The following is a 25,842-nucleotide window of genomic DNA, read 5'->3' on the forward strand; positions in this document are numbered from 1 at the left end:
TCAGGTAGGTGGCGAGGTAGAGCCACACACACACACTGCTGATTTTCAGTGCTAACCCAACCAAAAGTGCTCAGGGTTCCACATGAAATATGGACACAGCCAGAATATATGCCAATCCCCACTGGGCACAAGCTAACATTACGAGCGAGAAGAGAAGGCTATCAGTAGCATTTTATAAGCCCAAATAGAGCATCATACTTTTTGCTATGTGAAAACACACTCTATTCACAAAACATCTGCAACATGAAAAAAAAATCAGAGTACAATGATGTTCAAATTTTCCACATTGATGGTGCTGTATTCAGAGTTGCTTCCGTACAAGTAAAAGAACATTACAAAATGGTAATTACAGGAAATACAACGCTGTTCCAATCATCTACATGATATTGCACAGTGAGGTGCTGCAGCGCAGTTGAGATGCATATGAAATTGACTCTATTGTATCCACTGAGATGTTAGTTTGATGCAGTTAGGTTTCTTGTCCCAGACCTTTCAGCCACATAGGCACCAGGGCTGTGTTGCAGGTTCAGTTCACACCAGGTTTTCTTTCCCCCAAAAATATACTGTATTCATAAATCTGTCAGAACATTACAATCATTCCAGAATGGCCATCACACAAAAAGCAGTAATAATATTCAGCTTCTTTACATATATCAAGTAACACTCTGAGACACAGTGGTTAGCACTGCTGCCTCACAGTGCCAGGGACCCGGTTTCGATTCCCAGTTTGGAGCACTGTCTGTGCGGAGTTTGCACGTTCTCCTCATGTCTGTGTGGGTTTCCTCCGGGTGCTCCAGTTTCCTCCCACAGTCTGAAAGACGTGCTGGTTAGGTGCATTGGCCACGCTAAATTCTCCCTCAGCGTACCCGAACAGGTGCTGGCGGCTAGGGGATTTTCACAGTAACTTCATTGCAGTGTTAATGTAAGCCTACTCGTGACACGAACAAATACACTTCAAATATTCAGTGGGGAGAGAATAGAGCCAACTGCTGGAATTTTAGCGCCTTGCGCGCCCAAGTCTTGCAAGATCCCACCTGAGACCAACAGAGAATGCTGTTCTGGGAGCCCCGGAACGTGCCGGTAAAATTCTGGCCAATGTTGCAAATCTAGAGCTCCGATGAAGGGTCACCCAGACTCGAAACATTGGCTCTATTCTCTCTGCGCAGATGCTTTCAGATTTTCCAGCATTTTGTTTTTTTTTGTTTCCGATTCCAGCATCCGCAGTATTTCTCTTTCATTCAAATACTCAGGTTCTTCACATGCATCAGGTGACACACTCTGAGACGTTTCAATGCATTGCAGGAAACGTTGCCGACGTCTTGGTCCCCCGAATGTTGCAGAGTTAGTTTAGAGGTTGCCCACGCAGAAAAAGTTGCACTCTGGAGGGGGCTGCGGTACAACTTGAGACGCACGTCCTGCCCGGCTCTGCATTTAGTTTGGGACCCCGCAGTAACTGGCTTCGCTGTCCAGTCCGCCCAGGATCACGGGAAGGACAACGTCCAGCTGTCCCCACCCCCCACGGCCCTGCGCTCTCTCTCCCCCCCCACCCACCTCCCTCATCAGCTGATTGGAGTCAATAAAGTAAAGGAGAAGCGGGCGGGGTTATGCTTTGTTCCGTGTGTTGTCAGTCACCCCGCAGTGAGTATGTCTGCAGTCTCTGTCTACCTGCGCTGCTGCTGTGTTAGCGCTGCGCTCGCTGTCAGTGTAGCAGCGGTGTACAGTGAGCCGGAGCGCTGCGCCCAGCCTTATTACTCGGGTGGGTCTTGCCTGTCTGCCTTCCAGCACCAGCTAACCTGGCTGAGGTTTAACAACAGTAAACACAGGGTTGTGTAGGAGCCTTGCTCCATCGCCATGTTAGTTAAGTTCCTGTTTGGGAAATTGTGACTTGGGGGGGGGGGGGAGTCTAAAAATAACTAAGCGGCTGCTTGTATCTCTGTATCTCTGTCTGTCTGTCTCTCTCTTCCTCTTTCTCTTTCAGTCTGACGTATCTTTGATTTTCAAAGCATTGAATTTGATGCATTGAAAGATTGAGTTAGACTGATCTGCGTCGTTTGCCCAAGTGGATGATGCAGGGATTACAGTTTTGCAAATTTAAGAAAAACAATACTGAATTCGTGTTGTCATGTTGGGGAGGGGGGGGGGGGGGGTTGGAGGTCTCAGAATTAGTATCCTGGATCACTGGACAGGAACCCACACCTCCCCAACAAGTTTTTAAAAAACTGATCATTCTACAGAATGGGCTTTAGGTTATTATTTTTTTTTTTAATTTCCTGCATGCACAGTGGTTAGCACAGCAGCAGGGACCCAGGCTCAATTCTGGCCTCGGGTCACTGCCTGCGTGGAGTTGGCACATTCTCCCCGTGTCTGTGTGGGTTTCCTCCGGGTGCTCTAGTTTCCTCCTACAGTCCAAAGATGCGCGGGTTAGATTGATTGGCCATGTTCACGTTAACCCTGGTGTCAGGGGGATTAGCAGGGTAAATATGAGAGGTTACGGGAATAGGGCCTGGGTGGGACAGTGTTTGGTGCAGACTCAATGGGCCGAATGGCCTTCTTCTGCACCAGGGATCCTATGATCCCTTTTCACTTGAAGGTGAAACCCAGTCTGCGTTATCTTGTAATTGTATTTAATCATTCTGTGCAGGGATCTAACTAGGGTGGCACAGTGGTTAGCATTGCTGCCTTACTGCACCAGGGACCTGGGTTCAGTTCTGGCCTTGGTGACTCTGTGTGGAGTTTGCACATTTTCCCTGTGTCTGTGTGGGTCTCCTCCCACAGTGCAAAGTGATGCAGGTCAGGTTGATTGGCCATGCTAAAATGCCCCTTAATATCAGGGGGATTAGCAGGGTAAATATGTGGGGTTACAGGGATAGGGCCTGGGTGGGATTATTGTAGGTGCAGACTCGATGGGCCGAATGGCCGCCTCCTGCACTCTGTGTTGCATCACCTGATGATTGATTTTAAAACCAGTCCCTGAACACTTGTGGAAACGATGCCTCCCAATAGAAATAAAATAATTTGAAATTTCCCCACCTGACCTGTTAACCTGCCCAGCCCTGGGATACCAGGAGGAAAGGTGATGACCTCATGGTATTATCGCTAGATGATTGATCCAGATACTCTGCTAATGTTCTGAGGACCTGGGTTCTAATCCCGCCACAGCAGATGGTGAAATTTGAATTCACTAAAAATATCTGGAATTAAGAATCGACTGATGGCCACGAAACCATTGTCGTAAAAACCCATCTGGTTCACTAATGTTCTTTTTTTTGGGGAAGGAAATCGTGACTCCAGACCAACAGCAATGTGGTTAACTCTCAACTACCTTTTGAACAAGGGCAGTTAGGGATGGGCAATAAATGCTGACTACCCAGTGACGCCCATGTCCCACTAATGAATAAAAAGAAACCTGATTTGGCTTAATGGCTTCCAGTATGTTTGTCCTCTTTTTGTATGTAGAATTATATGAGCACCCGAGTTATCTTTCAACTGCTTGTGAGTATGAGTAACAATGACCTTTTTGTATTTTATGGTTTGTGTAGCCTTTTACACAGGGATACCTGGGCAGTGTGATCTTAATGACAGGCCATAAAACCAGGGTGGGTGTGTGTGGTATTTGTACATAAAATTCCTGCAACCTTTCCCCAAGGCAGTGTAGATTAAGCTTAAAAGTTCTAATTCTTGATCCACCCAAAAAAATTCCAAACTCACAGCTCCAGCTAACATTCGAAATGGGCCTGGCAGGAATGAGAGAAGAGAGAGTGTGTCAGCAGAATGGTTGAGCTTTTCTTTGGGTGTGGCATAATCGTATAAATATTACAATAATATCATACTCTATTCCATTGATTGGAAGTGTTGGCTTTAGCATGCCTTTGTCTTGAAGTGTATCACAGAATTGGGGGGTGGCACAGTGGTTAGCACTGCTGCCCTCCGTGCCAGGGATCTGGGTTCAATTCTCAGCTTGGGTCACTGTGTGGAGTTTGCATGTTCTTCCCATGGCTGTGTGGGTTTCCTCTGGGTGCATCAGCTTCCTCCCATGATGTGTGGGGTAGGTTGATTGGCCGTGATAAATTGACCCTCGTGTCGGGGGATGAGTAGGGTCAATGCTGGCCGGCCAGCCATGTCCCATGAATGAATTTTTTAAAAAACAGACAAAAAGCAGTAAGAATAAATAGGTCATTCTCACATTGGCAGCCTGGGCTGTGACTAGTGCTTGAGGCTCCAGCTGTTCGCAATATATATTATTGATTTAGCTGTGGAGACCAGATGTAATATTTCAAAGTTCATGGATGACGCACAGTTGGGTGGCAATGTGTACTATCAATAAGATGCAAAGAGGATTTCAACAGACTTTTTGAGTGGGCAAGAACATGACTAATGGAATACAATATGGAAAAATGTGAGGTTATCCATTTTATTAGGATGAATGGATATGCAGAGTATTCCTTAAATGGTGAGAGATTAAAAAGTGTAGGTGTACAAAGGGACCTGGGAGTCCTTGTCAATAAGGCACTGAAGGCTATCATGCAGGTACAGCAAGCAATTGGTATAACTACTGATATGTTAACCTTTTTGTTGCAAAAGGGTTTGAAATACAGGATGTGGAGATGCTGACTGGGATGGACACAATAAGAAGTGTCTCAACACCAGGTTAAAGTCCAACAAGTTTATTTGGTATCACAAACTTTCAGAGAGCTGCCCCCTCATCAGGTGAGTGGCCCCATTCACCTGACGAAGGAGCAGTGCTCCAAAAACTTGTGATACCAGGTAAACCTGTTGGACTTTAACCTGGTGTTGAGAGACTTCTTATTTGGAAGAACAGGAATGGTGAAGAATTGTTTTAATTATATATAACCTGATCTGAGTGCATCTAGAGTACAGTGTGCAGGTTTAGCCTCCTTACCATAGGAAGGATATTATTGCCATAGAGAGAGCGCAACAAATATTCACCAGACTTGTTCTGGGATAAGGAGACATTCCTATGAAGAGAGATTGGGCAAACTGGGCCTGTCCTCTCCAGAGTTTTAAAGAATGAGAGGTGATAGCACTGAAATGTACAAAATACTTAAAGGAATCGACAGGGTAGATACAGACTCCCCTTGCTGGGGAGTCTAAAACCAGGGGGGCATGATTTCAAAATAAAGGGAATGTATTTGTGAGTGAGATGACGAGAAATGATTTTACTCAGAGGGTTTTGAACCTTTAGGATTCTCTACCCCAGAAGAATGTGACGGTTCAGCCATTGGCTGTGCTTAAAACCGAGATTGGCATTTAGAAATCAGTCAATGACGTAGAGATTTGGGGGACAGGACATTGAGGTGGATGATCAGCCATGATCATATTGAATGGCAGAACAGGCTTGATGGGCTGAATGGCCTCCTCCTTTGTTCCTGTGTTCCTATCCCCTCAGCAAGTAGCCTCCGAACCTTGCATTTCAATAAGATCACCTCTTGGTCTTCTAAACCCCAATGAGTATGGGCCCAATCTCCTCCCAAGATACTGCTTCGTACCAATATGAGCCTGTGAGGTTTGGGTGAGCTCAACTTTGCGGAGGACACAGGATATTGGCTGGGACTGCATTGGCTCAGACTCCACTATTCCAATCAGAACCGTTTTTATTTAACAGCTTTCCTGCAATGCTGAGAAAACGATCTCCAATCTACGGATTGTGTAGTTGCACCTGTTTTCATTAAGGACGTTGGAGTTTGTATAACCAGACTCTTTCAGGTGTTTTTTTTTCACTGCTTAAGTTACAGAAAACTGTGACCTTATGAAAGCAGTGACAATGTTAATGCCACAGACTAATGTAATGATGGCACGCATCACAATTTTTTGTAGGACCACGGGAAAAGTTAATGTTTATTTATTAGTTACAAGTATATTCACGCTGTAATGACGTTATTGTGAAAATCCCCTAGTCGTCAAACTCCGGCACCTGTTTGGGTACACTGAGGGAGAATTGGCCAGTGTACCTAACCAACATGTCTTTGGATTTATGGGAGGAAACCGGACCACCCAGAGGAAACCCATGCAGACATGGGGGCACAGACAGTGACCCGAGCAGGGAATCAAACCCAGGTCCTTGGCACTGTTAGATATAACAGAAGTAGGCAATTTGCCTCTGCGAGTCTGCTCCGCCATTCAAGCAGACCATGGCTGATCTCCTCCTGGTCTCAAATCCACCTCCCGACCTGTGTCCCATTTCCCTGTAATCTGTTTTTTTTCATATATCAGAAATGTGTCTGTCTCCTTCTTGAAACCATTTAATTGCCAGACTCCACCGTACTATGATGCAATAGTCTGGGAAATTTGTGATCAATTTGTAGTTCTGGAATCTGATGTTACTATTCCCGCTAAGCGGACCAACATTCACAACCTCCCTGATCCTGAAAGAAAACTAGTGTTTGCTGTTCTTTTGTCAGCTTGCCTGCTCAGTAAGGGATATAACTGTCCCCATGCAGCCCATACCAATAACTCTAGGATTTCAACAACACAGCTTTTGTGTGAATTGACTGGGAGAAGAATTTAAAAAAAAATTACAATTCAAATGTTATTTTTTTTCTCTCCTGTTCCAGACAGATTAGGAATGGATCACTTGGGTGTTTCGAATGTCAAGTTTGCTATTGATCTCTTCAAACAGTTGAACAAAGAGGATAGAAATGGCAATATCTTTGTATCCCCATTAAGTATATCAGCTGCACTGGCAATGGTATATCTCGGTGCGGAAGGAAACACTGCAACTCAGATGGCAAAGGTAGGTGTGTCATGAGTGTTACCGAATGAATGGCACATTTGTATTTACGTTGGATCAGTATCATAGAAACCATAGAACCCTGCAGTGCAGAAAGAGGCCATTCGGCCCATCGAGTCTGCACCGACCACAATCCCAGCCAGGCCTCCCTCCCTTATCCTTACATATTTACCCACTAAGTCCTCGAAACTACGCATCTCAGGACACTAAGAGGCAATTTTAGCATGGCCAATCAACCTAACATGCACATCTTTGGACTGCATGGTACAGAAACAGGCCAGTTGATTCAATGAGCGCGTGGCAATGTTTTAAGTTTATTTATGCAAGTCACAAGTAGGCCTACATTAACATTGCAATGAAATTACTGTGAAAATCCCCTTGTCGCCACACTCTGACTCTTGTTCAGATATACTGAACTAATGCACTTAACCAGCTAGTGCCTTTCGGACTGCTGGAAGTGGAGCACCCGGAGAGAAAAACGTGCAGAGGCTGGGAGAACGCGCAGACTCAACACAGTTACCCAAACTGAGAATTGAACCCTGCTCCCTGATGCTGCGAGACAGCAGTGCTAACCAATGCCCTGCAGATTTTTCACTGGTTAAGTTTCATAAAACAGTGACAATGTTAATGCCAACTTTAAGGGCGTTCAAATGGTCAGTCGATAGGCATATGGATAACATTGGATTAGTTTAGGTTAGAGGGTCATTAGATTCGTTCCACTGGTTGGCGCAACATCGAGGGCCGAAGGGCCTGTACTGCGCTGTAATGTTCTATGTTCTACAGACTAATGTAATGATGGCCCTCATTGCAAATTTCATAGGAACTAGGAGTAGAAGTAGGCAATTCACCATTCAATAAGATCATGGTTGATCTCTCCTTCGTCTCAAATCCACCTCCCTACCTCTTTATGGCTCTTTTAAGCCTCTTCCCCTCTTTCCTCATTTAAATTCATCGCTCTGACCCTATTTCCCCATTTGCCTTGAATTATTGACTTGCTTCCCCTTTAAATGCACTGATATTATTCTCTGCAGCCAAGTCACCTGTTCTGCACTCTTACCACTCTTTGAGTATTGAATTTTTTTTCTGTGTTCTCCTTTTTTTTGTTGTCGGATGTTTTATATTGATGGCAATCGAGTTATTCTAAAGATGTGCGGGTTAGGTGGATTGGCCATGCTAAATTGCCCCTTACTGTCAGGGGGACTAGCTAGGGTTATAGGGATAGGGCCTGAGTAGGATTGTGGTTGGTGCAGACTTGATGGGCCGAATGGCCTCCTCCTCCTGTGCTGTAGGGATTCTATGATTCTCTTCACACACACCACCCATTCCCCCACCACCCTCACGGTGTGACATTTTCTGTCCACTCTTATCTTTCATAATGCTAACTATCTCCCCCCATCTTTGTTTCAAAGAGCAAAGTGTCCCAACCTGTTCATCCTTTCCTGATTATGTAAATCCTTATGTTTCTGATATCGTCCTTTATAAATCTTTCCTGGGCCGCCTCCGTTTTCCTGCAGGTGTCTAAACTCAGCAAGTGAAATGCTTAACTATTGTAAAGCCTGTGAGTGAGAGAGAAGCTTGCTGTGGTCTGTGATCGCACTGCTGCACATCAAACCTGTTCTCGTTGCCTCCTGAGAGTTTGGCAGCAGTCATGGAATCACACTGCAAAAATGGAGGCCTTTTGAACATATGGTGGATTTTTTTGTGGCCTCAGCTTCACTCTCCCGCCTGCTCACCATAACCCTTAATTCCTTTACTGTTCAAAAATTTATCTATCCTTGTCTTAAAAACATTCAATGAGGTAGCCTCAACTGGTCCACTGGGCAGAGAATTCCACAGATTCACAACCCTTTATAGAGTCATGGAGGTTTACAGCATGGAAACAGGCCCTTCGGCCCAACTTGTCCATGCCGCCCTTATATTTTTTGAAACCCCTGGACTAAGTTCCCCCTCAACTCGGTCCTAAACCTAGTCTCCCTTATTTTGAGACCATGCCCCCAGCTCTAGTTTCACCCATCAGTGGAAACAACTTCCCTGCTTCTATTTTATCTATTCCCTTCATAATCTTGTATGTTTCTATAAGATCTCCCCTCATTCTTCTGAATTCCAATGAGTATAGCCTCATAAGTCAACTCTGGAATCAATCTAGTGAATCGCCTCTGCACCCTCTCCAATGCCAGTATATCCTTTCTCAAGTAAGGAGATCAAAACTGTACACAGTACTCCAGGTGTGGCCTCACCAGCATCCTATACAGCTGCAACATAACCTCCCTGTTTTTAAACTCCATCCCTGTGGCAATGAAGGACAAAATTCCATTTGCCTTCTTAATTACCTGCAAACCAACTCCTTGTTATTCTTGCACAAGAACGCCCAGGTCCCTCCTCGAGTGCAGAAAGAGGCTATTCAGCCCATTGAGCCTGCACCGACAACAGTCCCACTCGGACCCTCTTTACATAACCCTCTATATTTACCCTGCTAATCCCCCTAACACTATGGGTCAGTTTAGCCAATCCACCTAACCTGCACATCTTTGGAGTGTGGGAGAAAACTGGAGCGCCCAGAGGAAACCCACGCAGATATGGGGACAATGTGTAGACGCCACACAGAGTGACCCAAGCCGGGAATGAAACCTGAGTCCCTGGTGCTGTGAGGCAGCTGTGCTAACCACTGCTGCCTGCATCATTGTGCCACCCTGCAAACTAATTCTGGGGTCGATAATAATCTATCGAAAGGCTTCTCTGGAGATTACTGATTTGTCAACATTAGTTCACTGTTATATTTTTAGCCAGTAAATTAGCATAAAAACAACGAGGGGGGGGGGTGGTTGAAGATTATTTAATTTCCAAGAAATATTGCCTTTATAGAATCTTAGCCAAGTTAAATCCTTAACAGATGATAATCTTTGTCAGAAACAATTCAACGCAGTATCATCGGTTAAACTGTACACTGGAACTTAATGAGGAGAGAGGAGTGTAACTTGCCGAGCGTTGCCGTGATGAATAACTGCCTCTCGTAAAGAAATAGGAAACGCTTGTGTGCCTTTTTTCTAAAAGCCAATTTTGTGCAGATTTTAAAACAAATGTTTCTTCTTGTTCCTGCAGCTTGGGTCATGTAACAAAAAAGGTCACTATAATGTTCTGTTCTGTGATGTGCCGTTCTTGACTCCTGGCAGCAGAAGTGATGCCCCTTATTTAAAATCAGCATTTTGGGGCTTTGCCCATTTGAATCAGTAACGAGCGGTGTTCTTGGTGATCCTGAGCATCTCGCTCTAACTTACGGGACTGGGTTGAATGAATAAAGGCTGAGTTTCTGTAGCCTCAGCTTCCTCAGTCATTTGGCAACAACAGCGGTTTTTGATACATGATCTAATCTGGGCCTGGCACGTTGGGTGTTTTATACTGAATGTCAGCACTAGATCCCTATCTCAGCTGGAACTAAATGTGTGGTCAGCATTATAAATCCATTGCATTGTGCTGCACTGTAATTTAGGTGCACGTTGTCTCCTTGTTAAAATCCAACAGGTTTATTTGGAATCACGAGCTTTCCGATTGCAGCTCCTTCCTCCAGGTGAGGAAGGAGCAGTGAGACTTCTTACTGTGCCCACCCCAGTCCAACGCTGGCATCTCCACCTCGTGGCTAAGATCGGGTGTAGTTTTTTGGTCTTGGCCAATGAGGTTACACTGAAATATCACCTGAAGCAATTTTTTAAAAGCCACCTGGGCCTTTTGGATACGATGAAGCATGTGATTGAGCCTGGGAGGGGGTGTAAATCCTCATCCTGTCAGCTTGGGTCTTGTTTGATGATGGGAGGAATGGCCTTTTTCTTGTCATGATGTGGATGTGCCGGCGTTGGACTGGGGTAAACACAGTAAAAAGTCTGACAACACCAGGTTTTAGTCCAACCGATTTATTTGATAGTAAACACACAAGACTAACCCGAAAGCTTGTGCGTTTACTATCAAATAAATCGGTTGGACTAAAACCTGGTGTTGTCAGACTTTTTACTGTCTTTTTCTTGTCAGCATGGATCGGTTTTGAATTGTATTTTGAGTGGGAATAAAGTGCCAGAAAGATGCACTACATTTACAACCTGTAAATGTAGAACTGTCTGGTGATCCTGTGTTGCATTTGTACTTTTTTTTTTAATTTGCAGAAGAGGACAGAATCGACTGACCACGTAACCTGAAATGCAAGTTTAACTAGTTCTCACCTGACATGCAGTTTGACCTGTTCGGTCAAAGTGCCTAATCGACACTTTTTATCAACATTTGTGTTAATTTTTTTGCTACAAGTTGTCAGGGGTTGCTGCGTTCTTGCCCGCATTATGACTAGGCCCACATCCTCCTTGTCCTAATTCTACTGGATCTGAAATTGTATATTGAATCCTCCCCTGTCTTAACAGCTGCTTTGGCCCCCATTTTCCCCCACACCCCAATCCCCTCTGTGTTGCTTCATACGAGGAATCTTTCTCTCACGTTAACTATCACGTTCCCTGTCTTTTGTCTGCCTTGCCACCTCTTCAACATCTCTGATTTATCACAACTTTGTCTTCTAAAAATTACCTAAAGGTCATTTTAGATATGTGAATGTTTAACTTTAACTGCCCCACTACTTAGTGCAGACTTGTCATTACTTATTCCAAATCCGTGATCACTTGAGGGTAAGTTTCACTTTGCGTGTGTTTGTAAGGCCATAAGATGAGGGAGCAGGAGTAAGCCATTCGATCCATTGAGACTGCTCCACCATTCAATGAAATTGTGATGAATCTAATGTGATAATCTCAACTCCACTATTTTGCATAACCCTTGATTCCCTTACTGATTAAAAACCATCTATACTGCCATGAACAAATTAGCCTCTGCAGCTGTCTGCTGTAAATAATTCCACAGATTTGCTACCCTCAGAAGAAATTCCTCCTCGTCTCTGTCTTAATGGGTGGCCCCTTACTCTAAGGTTATGCCCTCTGATTCTAGACCCTCCCATAAGGGGAAACAATCTCTACCCAAGAATCCTGTATGCCTCAATGAGGTCACTCCTCATTCTTCTAAATATTGATGAGTACAGCACTCAACCTCTCCTCGTAAGAAAATCCTGCCATACCTGGGATCAACCTAGTGAACCTTCACTGGACTGCCTCCAATGCCAGTATATCTTCCCTTAGAGAAGGAGATCAAAACAGTGGGAGGGAAGCTGTGCGTGCTGGGGCAGCTTGGCTGATAGTTTGGAACTTTGGAATTTGTTTCTCTTGCAGAGGTTGGTTTTCTATTGCCCAACGCCCTGAGTTACACATACGTGTATTGATAACATTATAAACTGGGTTACGTTGGGAGATTGGTGAAGGCCAGACATAATCTGCTGACCTATTTCCAGATTTTGTTGTACCTGAAGGCCAAATTTCATTAGATGTCTTCGTTTCATCATTTCTTTTTTGTGTGTGCTGCTGCCAGTTCTATGATGATAAGCAGATGACAATTGTTGAGTTCTTGGATTTACAAATCATATATTTCTTTGGCAGAAATTCTGCTCTGCATGACAGGACTAAAAAGGTGTACGGTCCCTTCCCCTGACTTGCAAGTATGCCTGTGTTTTTCCATTTTAACTAACTATTGACTACACTTCTGATACGACAACAGGCAGGTTGTTGTAATGGTTCCCATCCTCAATTCTGAAGCCAACTTTTTAATTTGTTCATAGAAATGTGGGCATTGCTGACTAGGTCTGCCTTTGTTCAGAGGGCAGTTAAGTGTCAATTGCATTTTATTTATTAAAATTTGATGGCAGCAGGGAACAAGCTGGGTGGCACAGTGGTTAGCACCGCTGCCTCAGAGCACCAGGGACCCTGGTTCAGTTCCAGCCTCAGGTCACTGTCTGTGTGGAGTTTGCACATTCTCCCTGTACCTGTGTGGATTTCCTCCGGGTGCTCCGTTTCCTCCTAGCTCGGGCTGGAGAAGATGTGCAGGTTAGGTTGATTTGCCATGTTAAACTGACTCTAGTGTCGGGGGGACTAGTAGGGTAAATATGTGGGGTTATGGGAATAGGGCCTGTGTGGGATTGTGGTCGGTGCTGACTTGATGGGCCAAATGGCTTCCTTCTGCACTGTAGGGATTCTAAGATTATTATCAAATGTATTGGGATATGGTGAAAAGTATTGTTTCTTGCATGCTGTACAGACAAAGCATGCTGTTCATAGAGTACCTAGAGGAGAGGCTGTAGAATGTAGCATTACAGTCATAGCTGGAATGTAGAGAAAGATCAACTTAATATGATAGAACCATTTAAAAGTCTGATGGCAGCAGGAAAGAAGCTGTTCTTGGGTCTATTGGTGGATGACTTCAGACGTTACTGTGGGTCTGGAGTCACATGTAGACTACAACAAGTAAGGACGGCAGAACATAAGTGGATCAGATGGGTTTTAACAACAATCATTAGACTTTAATTACAGATTTTGTTTTTATATTGAATTCGAATTTCACCATCTGCCATGGTGGGATTCGAACTTGAGTCACCAGAGTGTTAGCCTGGGCCTCTAATTTGCTACTCCAGTAATTTTGGTGCCGTGCCACTGTCGCCTCATAACTTGCCCTTAATCCCTCGCATCTCCTGCTGCAAATTGATGAAATAGTATGCGACAAACGAGCTATTTTATGTCTGAATAATAAACTTGGGTATTCTGAAAGGGGGTGCTATGATAATTTTTTATTGAACATTTTTGCATAAAAACTGGTTAGAAAAACAAAGGAACCTGGCAGTGGCAGTAAGAAGTCTCACCACACCAGGTTAAAGTCTAACAGGTTTATTTGGTAGCACAAGTTTTTGGAATGTTGCTCCAAACCTCCAGAGCATACTGCAGCTAGTGAGGCTGGCGGGAGATCATAGAATCCCTACAGTGCAGAAGGAGGCCATTTGGCCCATCAAGTTATGCACCAACCATAATCCCACCCAGGCCCTATTCCCCAGGACCCCGTGCCTTTACCCAAGATCATCTCCCTGATACGAAGGGACAATTTACATGGCTTATCTGCACATTTTTGGACTGGAGATTGCTTTGAATAGTTGCTGCTTGGTCAAAAGTGCGCTTCTTGTAAATCTAGATTCCACTTGCATTCAGCTTTGTCGTGTTGTGATATATTTTTTCATAGTTTCAACCCTCCAGTCCCTTCTTTCCCGGGGAGAAATCTTTACTGTGCACCTGCAAAACAAAAAAATACAATTTTAAAGTGAATTCTTCACTATTCCATTTTGCACAGATACTGCAGCAGTTTTCAATCTGACCATCAGCCCCTTATCTATCCCCAGCAGTAACCCTCGCTGTCCCGTACCTAGTCATTCTTCCTGGTGTGCTGTCAATAACTTTCCCTCAAGCTTATGAGACACAAACTAGAACGTAGCTGCATGGAGGAGATAATGTCTCACAGAATCTTAGAATTCCCTACAGAGTGGAAGGCGGCCATTGAGTCTGCACCGACTGTCAGACAGAGCATCTTACCCAGGCCCTATTCCAGTAACTCCACACATTTATCTTGCTAATCCCCCTAACCTCTACATCTTGTGACACAAGGGGCAATTTAGCAAGGCCAATCCACCTAACCTGCACATCTTTTCAGTGTAGGAGAAGGTCCAGACGGACGGTCACCCGAGGCTGGAATCGAACCCAGGTCCCTGGTGCTGTAAAACAGCAGAGCGACAACTATAATGGCTCAACGTGGACCAGTTATCCAGAGGGCCAGGCAAATGGTCGAGCCTCACACCACGACAACTGGGAAATTTAAATTCAATTAATACAAATCTGGAATACAAAGTCAGTTGGTAATGGTGACATCAGTTTTTATATTTAAAATAAAACCATCTGGATCAAAAATGCCCTTTTAGGTAAGGGAATTTGTCATCCTTTCTAGTTTGGTCTTCAGATCCACAATTGACTCAGTTGTCCTCTAGAATTATAGAATCCCTACGGTGCAAAAGAAGGCCATTCGGCCCATTGTGCCTACACCAACACTGACGGAGCATCTTATCCAGGCCTTATTCCCATAACACCACACATTTTTCTGCTAATCCCCCAACCCATGTACCTTTGGATTGTGGGAGGAAACCGGAGCACCCGGAGAAAAGGATTCGCCAACATTAAGGGCATTTAAATGGTCATTGGATAAATGTATAGATGATATTGGAATAGTGTAGGTTAGATGGGCTTTAGATTGTTGCACCAACCTGTGAAACCATCGAAGGCCTGTACTGCGCTGTAATGGTCTATGAAACCCTCGCAGACACGGGGAGAACATGCAAACTCCACACAGGCTAAAATTGAACCTGGATCCCCGGTTCCACTGTGCCACCCTATCTGTATTGGATTAGCAAGCCATTCCATTCCAAGAGCATTTGGGGATGGGTAGCAAATGCTGACCTCGCCAGTACTACATACCCTGGAAGAGTAAGAGAAAATAAAACTGGTTTAAATTTTCACGTTGAACAGGAGTGAGCCCTCAGCCATTCAATAAAATCATGGCTGATCTGATTGTGATTTCAATCCCACTTTCCTTCCTACCTTTAAGATTGTTGATGGATTGACTCCCTTTATCAATCTCTGGGAAGTGTGATCATCTGAGGAAATAGATCCTCCTCGTCTCTGCCTTAAATAACTCCCCTCGATCTGTCAATTTGTTTGTTTTTCTTAGATTGCGATGGCCGTTCAGATACAGAGCCTTCTGATTCTGAATTGTTTTGCAATCTCTTGCTGATGTTTGTCCAGTCTTCCCTTCTTGCCGCACTCTGATTATCACTTTGTTTTGCCTTGTCATTCCCTTTTACTCGATTGCACTTCTTCCACTATTTATTTTAAAGGTCTCCTGTCCTTGTTCTATGACTGACCAGAACAAAGATCCCAGCGCGGTTCAGTTAAACTCTATCTCAATGGTACACCTCCCACCTGCTCCAGTACTGGTGCCAGGCTCCCATGAATCAAACCCCACTTCTCCCATACCAATCTTTCTGGCACGCATTCATTTCCCTAATCTGATTTGCCCTACTCCAACTTGCTTTTGGCTTAGAGGTTATTTTGAGGTTTAGTTTTTTTAAAATTCTTGCCCTGGCTGCTTGCACTCCCAAAGCACAATCTCTTCCCTAGTCCTATATCTGTCATTGGTATCTGCATAATCCACAGCCGCTGGATTTTCCAAGTTTCTCTCCAGTGGGGAGCTGATGTCCTGAGTACTGGGCAGGCAACACCATCATCTGCATTCGCCCATTGCTGTCGGCAACTGTATCTATCCCCTGACCTACTGCCGCTATTTTCCTATTTATTGCCCACCTACCCCACATGTATGAATCTTGTTACCATAATGCCCTGGTCAGTTTGCTCATCCAGCTGGCACCCATCACTTCTGTCCGTACGGCTTGCAAGCACTGCAGACCTGTCAGACAACTGTTGAGGCCCCCCCTCCTCCCCCCAGTATGTTGCACTTTCTGCAGCTCAACCTCCAGCTCTTGGATTCGGAGCTGAAGCCCCACCAGTTGTAGCCAAGTCTCTGGGCCATAGTCAGCCACTTCCAGGCTTGGTTCTTCCCCCCCCCCCCCCCCCCCCCCCCCAGCAGAATCCACTTGCTGCTGCAGTCATCCTGCACTACAAAAATAAGACCCTTGCCCCTTGGTTTTAAGCACTGCCAGCTGTCTCCGAACTCCCTTTCTCCAGATTCTTTGTCTTCACTGCCAACAAGCGTCAGGAGCTAATGCACTTCTTTGGCACTAAGATTGGCATTGTTCCCTAATCCACGACTTTCTCCAGTTTCTTGCTTTTTATCCCCTGACCTAATCTTGTTCCCATGACATTTTGTAAATGGGTTTTTTCTCATTCTTTTGTATCTTTTTCCCAATGGAAGGAAGTGGAAGAGAGAATTTTTTTAAAAATGTTCATTCATGGGATGTGGCATTGCTGGCTGGGCCAGCATTTATTGCACATCCCTAGTTTCCTAAGGGCAGTTGAGAGTCAACTGCATTGCTATGGCTCTGGAGTCGCATGTAGACCAGACTGGGTAAGGATGGCAGATTTCCTTCCCTAAGGAACATTAGTGAACCAGATGGGTTTTTCCGACAATCATCAATGGTTTCATGGTCATCAGTAGACTCTTAATTCCGGATATTTTGTTGAATTCAAATTCCACCATCTGCCGTGGTGGGTTCAAACATGGGTCCCCAGAACTGAGTTCTGGATTAATAGCCTAGCGATAATATCACTCGGCCATTGCCTCTGGGGGAGTGTGGGGTCCTTGACTATGCTGGCTGCTTTTCCAAGGCAGCGGGAAGTGTAGATGGAATCAATGGATGGGAGGCTGGTTTGTGTGATGGACCGGGATACATTCATGACCCTGTGTAGTTTTTGTGGTTTTGAGCAGAGCAGGAGCCATTCCAAGCTGTGATAGATCTGGTGACTGGTAGTAGTGTGAAGGTGTAATCTGAATCTGAGGCCTTAGTCCACTCACTGCCTCCCTGTCATTAGCCTTGCCAATTGCCCAACCCTGAATGAATGCCATAGTTTTGCTCAGTGTTACAAATGTGAAGTTTATAAGATTGTTATATTTTAAAGTGTATCTTTTAATCTAAGGTAAAATGGGGTATTGAAAATTTTATTATGAGTTCTGTCTAGCAGCAGCCCAAGTGGCTTTGTTGGTTAGGTGCATTGGCCATGCAAAATTCTCTGAGTACCTGAACAGGTGCCGGAGTGTGGTCATTGGATGGTCTCCTGCACTGTAGGGATTCTCTGGTATTGCTGTCCTGTAGCTCCAGAGATCCTGTGTTCCTCTAACCATAGTTTCTTGACTTTTCTTCACCCTTTGCCCTACCATTAGTGACAGTTTCTTCAGCCATCTTCTACTCGAGAATTCCCTTCCTAAACCTTCCCACTTCGTAACTTGTCCTCTCAAATCCATCTTTGATCAAGCTTTTAATCGCCTTTCTTTCGAAGATTGGCATTTGTCTGATTATGGTTCTGCGGTGGTAAGAACTTGCATTTGTATAGCAACCAACACATTCTGAAGAGATCCCAAAGAGCTTGGTGTGCCAAGTTAAAACACAAAGTGTTTAGCAGACCTGCTGGCAGCCTCTGTGGAGAGCGAAACAACAGAATTAATGTTTCAGCTTGATGCTTTTTGCCAGAAATTATTTATACATATATAAGATAAGGATCTGATTGAAGTTTGGGGGGGGTGGTGGTTGGTTTTCCAGTTGGATGACTTCGGATCTGTTTATGTTTCTTGTACCACTCGAATGACAAAATGAAATGCAAATTAAACCCAGGCACGCAGAATTAGACCAAGACAGTTGATTTTTTTTATATATACATTCATGGGACATGGGCGTCGCTGGCTAGGCCGGCATTTATTGCCCATCCCTCGTTGCCCTTGAGAAGGTGGGGGTGAGCTTGCTGTCTTGAATCGCTGCAGTCCAGCATGCCATGAGGGAGGGAATTCCAGGATTTTGACCCAGCAGCTGTGAAGAAACGGCGCTATATTTCCAAGTCAGGATGTTGAATGGCTTAGAGGGGTACTTGCAGATGGTGGTGTTCCCATGTATCTACTGCCCTTGTCCTTTCCGATGGGAGTGGTCGCGAGCTTGGAAGATGCTGTCCAAGGATCTTGGGTGAATGCTGCATCTTGTAGATAGGACACACTGCTGCTACTGAGCGTTGGTGGTTGAGGGAGTGGATGTTTAACACAGTACATTTCACACAACAGCAGCCAAATTTTGAAAAATAAATGTAGAATTCAATAACAAAGTCTCTCTGTAAAACTGTACACAGAGTGATTGTGTGAAGTAACAAAATCAGACACTGACCAGAGAGGTTGGAGAGTTAGGAATGTGTAGTATCCCAAGCTGTGATCTTGGCTTACCATAAAAGTTTTGGATGTTTTGAGGGGGGGGAGGTTGGGAAACAGTTCAAATTGTTCAAATCCCAGTAAAAATCAGTAACACTGGCACCAGTAATATTAGAATTCCATTTTTAAGATGAACAAGGCTAGTTTTACTGGTGCCTTTCATTGCAGGCTTTTATTGTTTTGGAGACAACATCTATTGTCAGAATGATTCTTTGGTTTTTAAAGAGCTGAAAAGGTAAAATCAAAATCAAAAATTTAGTGGGTGGTGAAAGAATGTTCTCCAACAGATTAGATTTCTGCTTTACGACCAAAATGAGTCAACACTTGCTGCGGCTGTATAGGGCATTGGTGAGGCCGCAGCTGGAGTACTGTGTGCAGTTTTGGGTGCCGTACTTACGCAAGGATATTTTGGCCTTGGAGGAGTGCAGAGGAGGTTTACTAGGCTGATACCAGAGTTGAGGGGGTTGAGCTATGAGGAGAGGCTGGATAAACTAGGCTTGTACTTGTTAGAGTTTAGAAGAATGAAGGGAGATCTCATTGAGATGTATAAGATGATGAATGGGATGGATAGGATAGAGGTGGAGAGACTCTTCCCGCTCAAAGGACAGTAGGACTAGGGGGCACAGCCTCAAGATAAAGGGGGGGCGGTTTAGAACGGAGTTGAGGAGGAACTTCTTCACTCAAAGGGTGGTGAATCTCTGGAATTCTCTGCCCATTGAGGTGGTGGAGGCTATCTCGCTCAATATTTTTAAGACGCGGGTTGATGGGTTTTTGATAAGCGAGGGGATTAAGGGTTATGGGGAGAGGGCAGGAATGTGGAACTGAGCCACGACAGATCAGCCATGATCTTATTGAATGGCGGGGCAGGCTCGAAGGGCTAGATGGCCTACTCCTGCTCCTATTTCTTATGTTCTTACGTTCAACACGTAAGTAACTGAACATGAGCTAATCCTTCTGTTCAATGTCAACTGCTGGAACCAACTTGATTTTTTTAAAATATATAATTGATGTTGCTATATCAGTTGACTTTTGTTTTGAAGCTTATTTATTAGTCACAAAATAGGCTTACATTAACACTGCAATAAAGTTACTTGAAGATCCCCCTAGTTGTCACAGTCTGGTGCCTGTTCAGGTACCCTGAGGGAGAATTTAGCATGGCCAATGCACCTAACCAGCACGTCTTTCGGACTGTGGGGAAAAGACTGGAGCACGTGGAGGAAACCCACATGGACAGTGACCCTAGGCCAGGCCCCTGGCGCTGTGAGGCAGCAGTGCTAGCCACTGTGCTGTCCTAATTTTTTTGCAAAGTAACTCTTGCCCCTTTTTAAACTATTTTTCCATTAAAAGGATGGGCATCTTGTTGTGGGGTTGAGGGAGAAATGGTAAGGCATCAATCTCAAAATCCAGTTCGATCATGTTTCCACTGCACACACATCTCCTCCCCCCCCCCCCCCCCCCCCAACGAATATTTTTCTTTGTCAGATATAAAATTATTGTAACTGAGGGAAGGTTGGCTGACAGTCCTAGGACATTTTCACAGTAACTTCATTGCAGTGTTAATGTAAGCCTGTTTGTGACATGATAAATAAACTTCAAAAGCTTTTAGCCCGGTATTATCCAACTGGGTGATGGTTTTTCCTGATTTGGTGCAAGAGGACAGCGCAGTACCAGGATGGATGTAAACATGAAATACTATGGATGCTGGAATCTTAACAAAAACCGGAAGAACGCTGGAAAAATCTCAGCAGGGTTGACAGTATCTCTGAAGAGAGAATACAGTCTAGACGACCCTTTGTCAAAGCTCTTTGTCAGCTCTGAGGAAAGGTCATCTAAACTCCAATATTGGCTCCGCTTGCTCTCTCTGTGTCTCCACAGATGCTGTCAGCCCTGCTGAGATTTTCCAGCATTGTTCTGTTTTTTTTTGTGACAAGGACAGATGTGTTAGCTGACTTGAGTTGCCACCCATGCTCCAGCCATGTGTTAAAACCTCTCGGAATACATTCAATTGCAGTTGGAAACCCTACTTGCAATATTTCCTGCTAACTTTAAACCTGGCTTTCAATTACCTGAGCAATGAACCCTGCCCCCACCCCCCCACCAACCTCCCGCCACTTGTTTAGCGATGGCTGGCTGACCTGTTGGTTTAATTACTGATGACATGAACTGTAGTTTCCTGCCTGATGTTACAAAGGAACATGAGATGCCATCGGACAAAATCGGATATGATTTTGCAGCTTGGACCTTGTGTTGGCGAACTGGGTTCGAGCCGATCTGATATTAACATCTGAGATGGGATGCCTTGCTGTTTAATCTGGGGTGATGCTGGTTCCTGCTTCCTCCATTGTTGCAACTAATCTCCAGTGCTAGTTTATCTCAATCATAGCAATGACCACATGGAGCGATTAACTTCTGACTTGCATCAGCAAGTTTGCGGTTTTAAAATGATGCAAAAGCAGGATGGTTCATATTGTCTTAAACTCTAAGTTTGCACCTTTTTAACCAATATTACCAATATTTTCTTTTGGTTTCCGATTCCAGCGTCCGCAGTAATTTGCTTTTAACCAATGTGACGAATCTTTATTTGTGTAGCACCTTTTTAAAGAATCTCCTAAAATGTTTTGACAGAGACCTTGTAAAGCAAAGCATCTGATGCAGAGCTGTGGAGAAAAGTATTGGGTCAAATGATGGAAAGCTTAGTCAAAGACACAGGCTTTAAGAGTCACCTTTCAAAGGGGAAGGGACATGGAGTGCAAAACCAGCCATGTTTCCATTTGAACCCTGATGCTACTAATATTAAAAATCCTTTCATTTATCCTGATGCATGGCATGTAATCACCTAATTTCTGGAGTGAAACCTCCATGCTATGTCCTGGGAAGATTTTTGGTGGAGTTTTGTTGACAAAACGCCAAAGAGTGAGTGGAAAATCCTTGTTTTTTTTTGAAAGGAGCATCATAGAATCCCTACAGTGCAGAAGGAGGCCATCGGCACTGACCACAACCTCACCCAGGCCCTATTCCTGTAACCCCATATATTTACCCCACTAATCCCCTAACACTAGGGGCAATTTAGCATGGCCAGTCAACCTAACCCACACATCATAGAATTATAGAATCCCTCCAATGCAGAAAGAGGCCATTTTACCCATCGAGTATGCACCAACCACAATCCCACCCAGGCCCTATCCCCATAACCCCACTTATTTACCCTGCTAACCCCCTGACACTGAGGGAGAATTTAGCATGGCCAATCAACTTAATCTGCACATCTTTGGACAGCTGGAGCACCTGGAGGAGACCCATGCAGACACAGGGAGAACGTGCAAGCTCCACACAGACAGTGACCTGAGGCTGGAATTGAACCTGGGGGTCCCTGGCACTGTGGGGCAATAGTGCTTGCCACTTTGCCACCCAGAGGCATTCCAGGGCAGAGCTGGGCCTTCAATGTGGCGGGTGACCAAAGGAGCCTGACACACTCTCGAAAGCTTTGCAGGTGATGACTGCAAATATTATTGGAGTTGTAGATGACAAACTTAGCTTGTTGGCACAGAATATCAGTGCTCACATTGGTGAGAGGCTGAGTGACAAGGAAGATAGAATCCTTAATGTTGAGAGTGCCGCTTCCTCGGTAGAGTCCTGCTTCCAATGCTGAAGAGAATCTAGCCGCTTGATGTGTGAAATATCCTGGTGGATCTGGAAAACTGAGCCTGGAGGGAGAATATCGGTGATCGGTTTTCCAGAAGAAGCTGAGGGTAGGCTTCCAGTTAAATTAAGAGCTGGTTGCTATGTTTTTTCGACACATCAAGCTTGAAGGAGCACATTTGAGGCTTCGAGGCCGAGGGATAACCAACGACGCTGGCCTATTTTCACACATCTTTCATAACTTCAGAGATCCCGAGAGAGTACTGGAAGCTGCCAGATGTGGTGAGACTCGGCTCTGCGACGGAGTGACGGTCTCGTTCTTTGAGACTTTTCGGTGACGTTACGAAGAAGTGTAGAGGGGTGGATGAGATTAGAAAATATCTGGAGGTTTCCAGAACTCCAGTTTACCCCGTCGTTTTGAGGGTTGCCTTTGAAGGATGAATTTCTGCTGAGGCCCTGGTCTCTTTAGACTCTGGAAGGCAATTGTTTGGTGTCATAATCCATAGCTCATCGCGAGAGCTTGTTTTTTAAGTATGTGCGTACTCTCTTATGTACTGAAATTTCTCTATGTATTGAAACGCGAGTGGGAACATAATGATATAAGAACTTCATTTCGTCAATGTAGTCTTGATTGAAAGCGACTAAGTTTAGACTTGACCTCTTTATCTGCTTTCTCCCATTTTGCGTGAGCTGTCTGTTCCAGCTCAAAATACTTCTGTTTTTCTTTTTAATCAGACTTTGCCAGATCCTTCACAGTCGCCTGAAACTTTGTCAGCCGATCAATGGACATTTTCAGCTCTTTAATTGATCTGTTTTTAGCAGGCTCCAAGATCCGATGGCCAAGACTGCGGCTGTGCCTGTGCAGGAAGTGCTCCCCCTAGTGCTGTGGCACAAAATAAACACCCCCTTTCTCGCAATGTGCCCTTGTGGGAGCTTGCCACATGTCTCTCCTGGGAACGTGGCAGTCTACTTAGAATAGTGACTGCACCTCAACGATATTTAATTGACTGTGAGGCCTTTTAAGATGCCCTGAGGTTAAGAAAATATTTTATAAATGCAAGGCCTTTTTTTTAATTCCAACTGACATCCAAGCATTTCAAAACAGAGAATGGTACGGAGCACACATTGATACAAGAATTGTTGGCTGAGATGTTTTTAAAAGCTTTTATCCATTTTCACTGAATGTCATAAAGGCCCCCAACGGCTCAATAGAGCATTGAAGTAGATGGCTTTCTTTTAAAAATTCTCGTTGTAGGGAAGTCGAACTTTGGAAAAGTTGGTTTTCTTTTAAGTGTTTATTTATTAGTGCCACAAACAGGCTTACATTGACAGTAACTTCATTACAGTGTTAAAAGTGCCCTCGTTATCACACTCTGGCCCCTGCTCGGATACACTGAGGGAGAATTTGCACCTAACCAGCATGTCTTTAGGACTGTGGGAGGAAACACATACAGTTGTGGGGAGAACGTGCAAACTTCACACACTGACCAAAGCAGTGAGTCTAACCCGGCACTATGCCACCCTTTGTTTTTGCTGTCTCCTAAAGATTTCAGAAGATCTGTGCCCTATTTGACCCTGAGCTCAGCTCGCTCCCCCCCTGCTCTTCATCATAAAGTCTGCCTCCTCCATACTACTGTTCTTCCCCATCCTGCCATAACCCATCAGCTGCTGAAACCCTCCTTCCTTCTCTCATGACTTTTTTAACCAAATTTCATTTGATGTATGCCCTGTTTTTTTTTTTACTTACAAGTTTAAAAGTTTGGGAGACAGGCCTACCTACCTGGTCAGCAACCACAGCATTTATCTTTAAACAGGGGAAGCAGTGGCGTAGTGTTATTGTTGCTGCATCAGTAATCTGGAGTCCCAGAGTAACCCTCTGGGGACCTGGGTTCGAATCCCACCATAGCAGATGGTGAAAACTGAAGGAGAGTTGGTGCAGACTCGATGGGCTGAATAGCCACCTCCTGCATTGTAGGGTTTCTGTGATTTAATAAAAACCTGGAATTAATTTAACCATTGATTGTCACATTGTAAATTGCGATATGGTAAATTGTTTTTTCTGAACTTGTATGACAAAGTGTTTTATTTGTTTGATCCAAACTTGCAGAATATTGTGTAAGCACCCTGAATTTCAAACTTTAGCTGAACAAGACCTTTCTAATTTGTGACTTTACATGTCTCTCTTTCTCCCTTTCCCTTTCAGGTACTTGCTTTTGATAAAGTACAAGATGTTCACTCCGAATTTCAGAAACTGCAAGCTACCATCAACCAGCCTACTGCCAACTATCTGCTGAAGCTAGCCAACCGCCTGTATGGGGCAAAGAGCTACAGCTTTCTTCCGGTGAGTTACGAGCTGGTTAGACTGGAGATCCACTGTGTGTGTGGAGCTGATTTGCGTAGACTTGCACATTGGCAAGTTTGCTAATAGTTTTGTTTTTTTTAATAGGGTGATCAGGGAATGTATCATTAGCACGTATCAACTCTCAATCTTTGAAATTTGCAGTCAGTCAAATTCCCGATCATGCTTATTACCTTGGCTGAGAGCGTAGGTGTCTGAAAATAGGCTTGTCATTTCCAATGTCAAATGGTCTGCTCTGCTGTTTGGATGGATGGACACAAGCAAGGGTGATGGGCAGTACGTGAGAACCAGGAGCCAGAGCCGGCCATATGGTCCTGCAGCGAGGCCATGGCTCACCCTCCACCTCATTTCCATCTTTGGTACTATCCTTTACATCCATTCATAGCCAAAAATCTTGTACCTGAATGACAGAGCATCCTTGAGCGAATTCCAAGGATGCAGAATACTTTTGAGTGGGCAGATTTCTCCTCATCTCTGTCCTAAATGACTGGCTTCTTGATCTCAGGCTGTGTTTTAGATTCCCCTGCCATGGGAAGCATTTTTCTTCAGCATCTCATTTTGATGAGATAATCTCTAAACTCCACGGAGTATAGACCCTTCGTGTCCTGAACCAGTCTACTGACCCTTCCTCTAGAAGGAGTAGGCCTTTCCTTGGGCAAGACGATCAAAACTACGCACACTACTTGTAGTAAATGATGCATTAATTTACTAAATATGTAAATACATTCATTTACATATTGTATTAAATGAATGCATCATTATTTGGAGTTTTCCATGAGGGCTGTTGAATCTCAAAAGGGCAGTGTTGTGGTAGCAAGGTCAAAGGCAGCCCAATAAAGGTGTTCATGCTTGAACCATAGGTGCAGTGCCAATGTTTTTATTAATTCATGGGACATGGGGGTCACTGGCTGGCCAGCATTCAATTGCCCATGGAGCGTAGCTGAGAATCAGCCACATTGCTGTGGCTCTGGAGTCACACGTAGGCCAGACCAGGTAAGGACAGCAGACTTCCCTCCCTAAAGGACATTAGTGAACCAGATGGGTTTTTTCTGACCATCGACAATGGTCATCAGTAGATTCTTAATTCCAGATTATTTTTACTGAATTCAAATTCCACCATCTGCCATGGTGGGATTCGAACATGGGTCCCCAGACCATTAGCTGAGTTTCTGGATTAATAGTCTGGTGATAACATCACTAGGCCATCGCTTCCCCTAAATGTATATTTAAAAAA

At 44.5% G+C, this 25,842-nt stretch overlaps 1 protein-coding gene across 4 annotated transcripts in view; it reads left to right on the plus strand.

Annotated features, from left to right (window-relative positions):
- The first annotated feature begins 1,546 nt into the window (after positions 1-1,546).
- The window catches only part of LOC145352563 (leukocyte elastase inhibitor-like), a 37,513-nt gene continuing 13,217 nt past the window's right edge, over positions 1,547-25,842 (plus strand). Inside the window, exons 1-3 of one of the 4 annotated variants that reach the window (XM_080202598.1) lie at positions 1,547-1,638; positions 6,573-6,751; positions 24,453-24,590. In XM_080202598.1, coding sequence (XP_080058724.1) covers positions 1,605-1,638; positions 6,573-6,751; positions 24,453-24,590 — 351 coding nt within the window. In that variant the 5' untranslated portion in view covers positions 1,547-1,604. The other 3 variants (XM_080202616.1, XM_080202607.1, XM_080202588.1) reach the window with 3 other exon arrangements.

This window comes from Carcharhinus amblyrhynchos, chromosome 2 (genome assembly GCF_965287045.1).
Source record: "Carcharhinus amblyrhynchos chromosome 2, sCarAmb.v2.hapA, whole genome shotgun sequence".
Classification (NCBI taxonomy): Eukaryota; Metazoa; Chordata; class Chondrichthyes; order Carcharhiniformes; family Carcharhinidae; genus Carcharhinus; species Carcharhinus amblyrhynchos.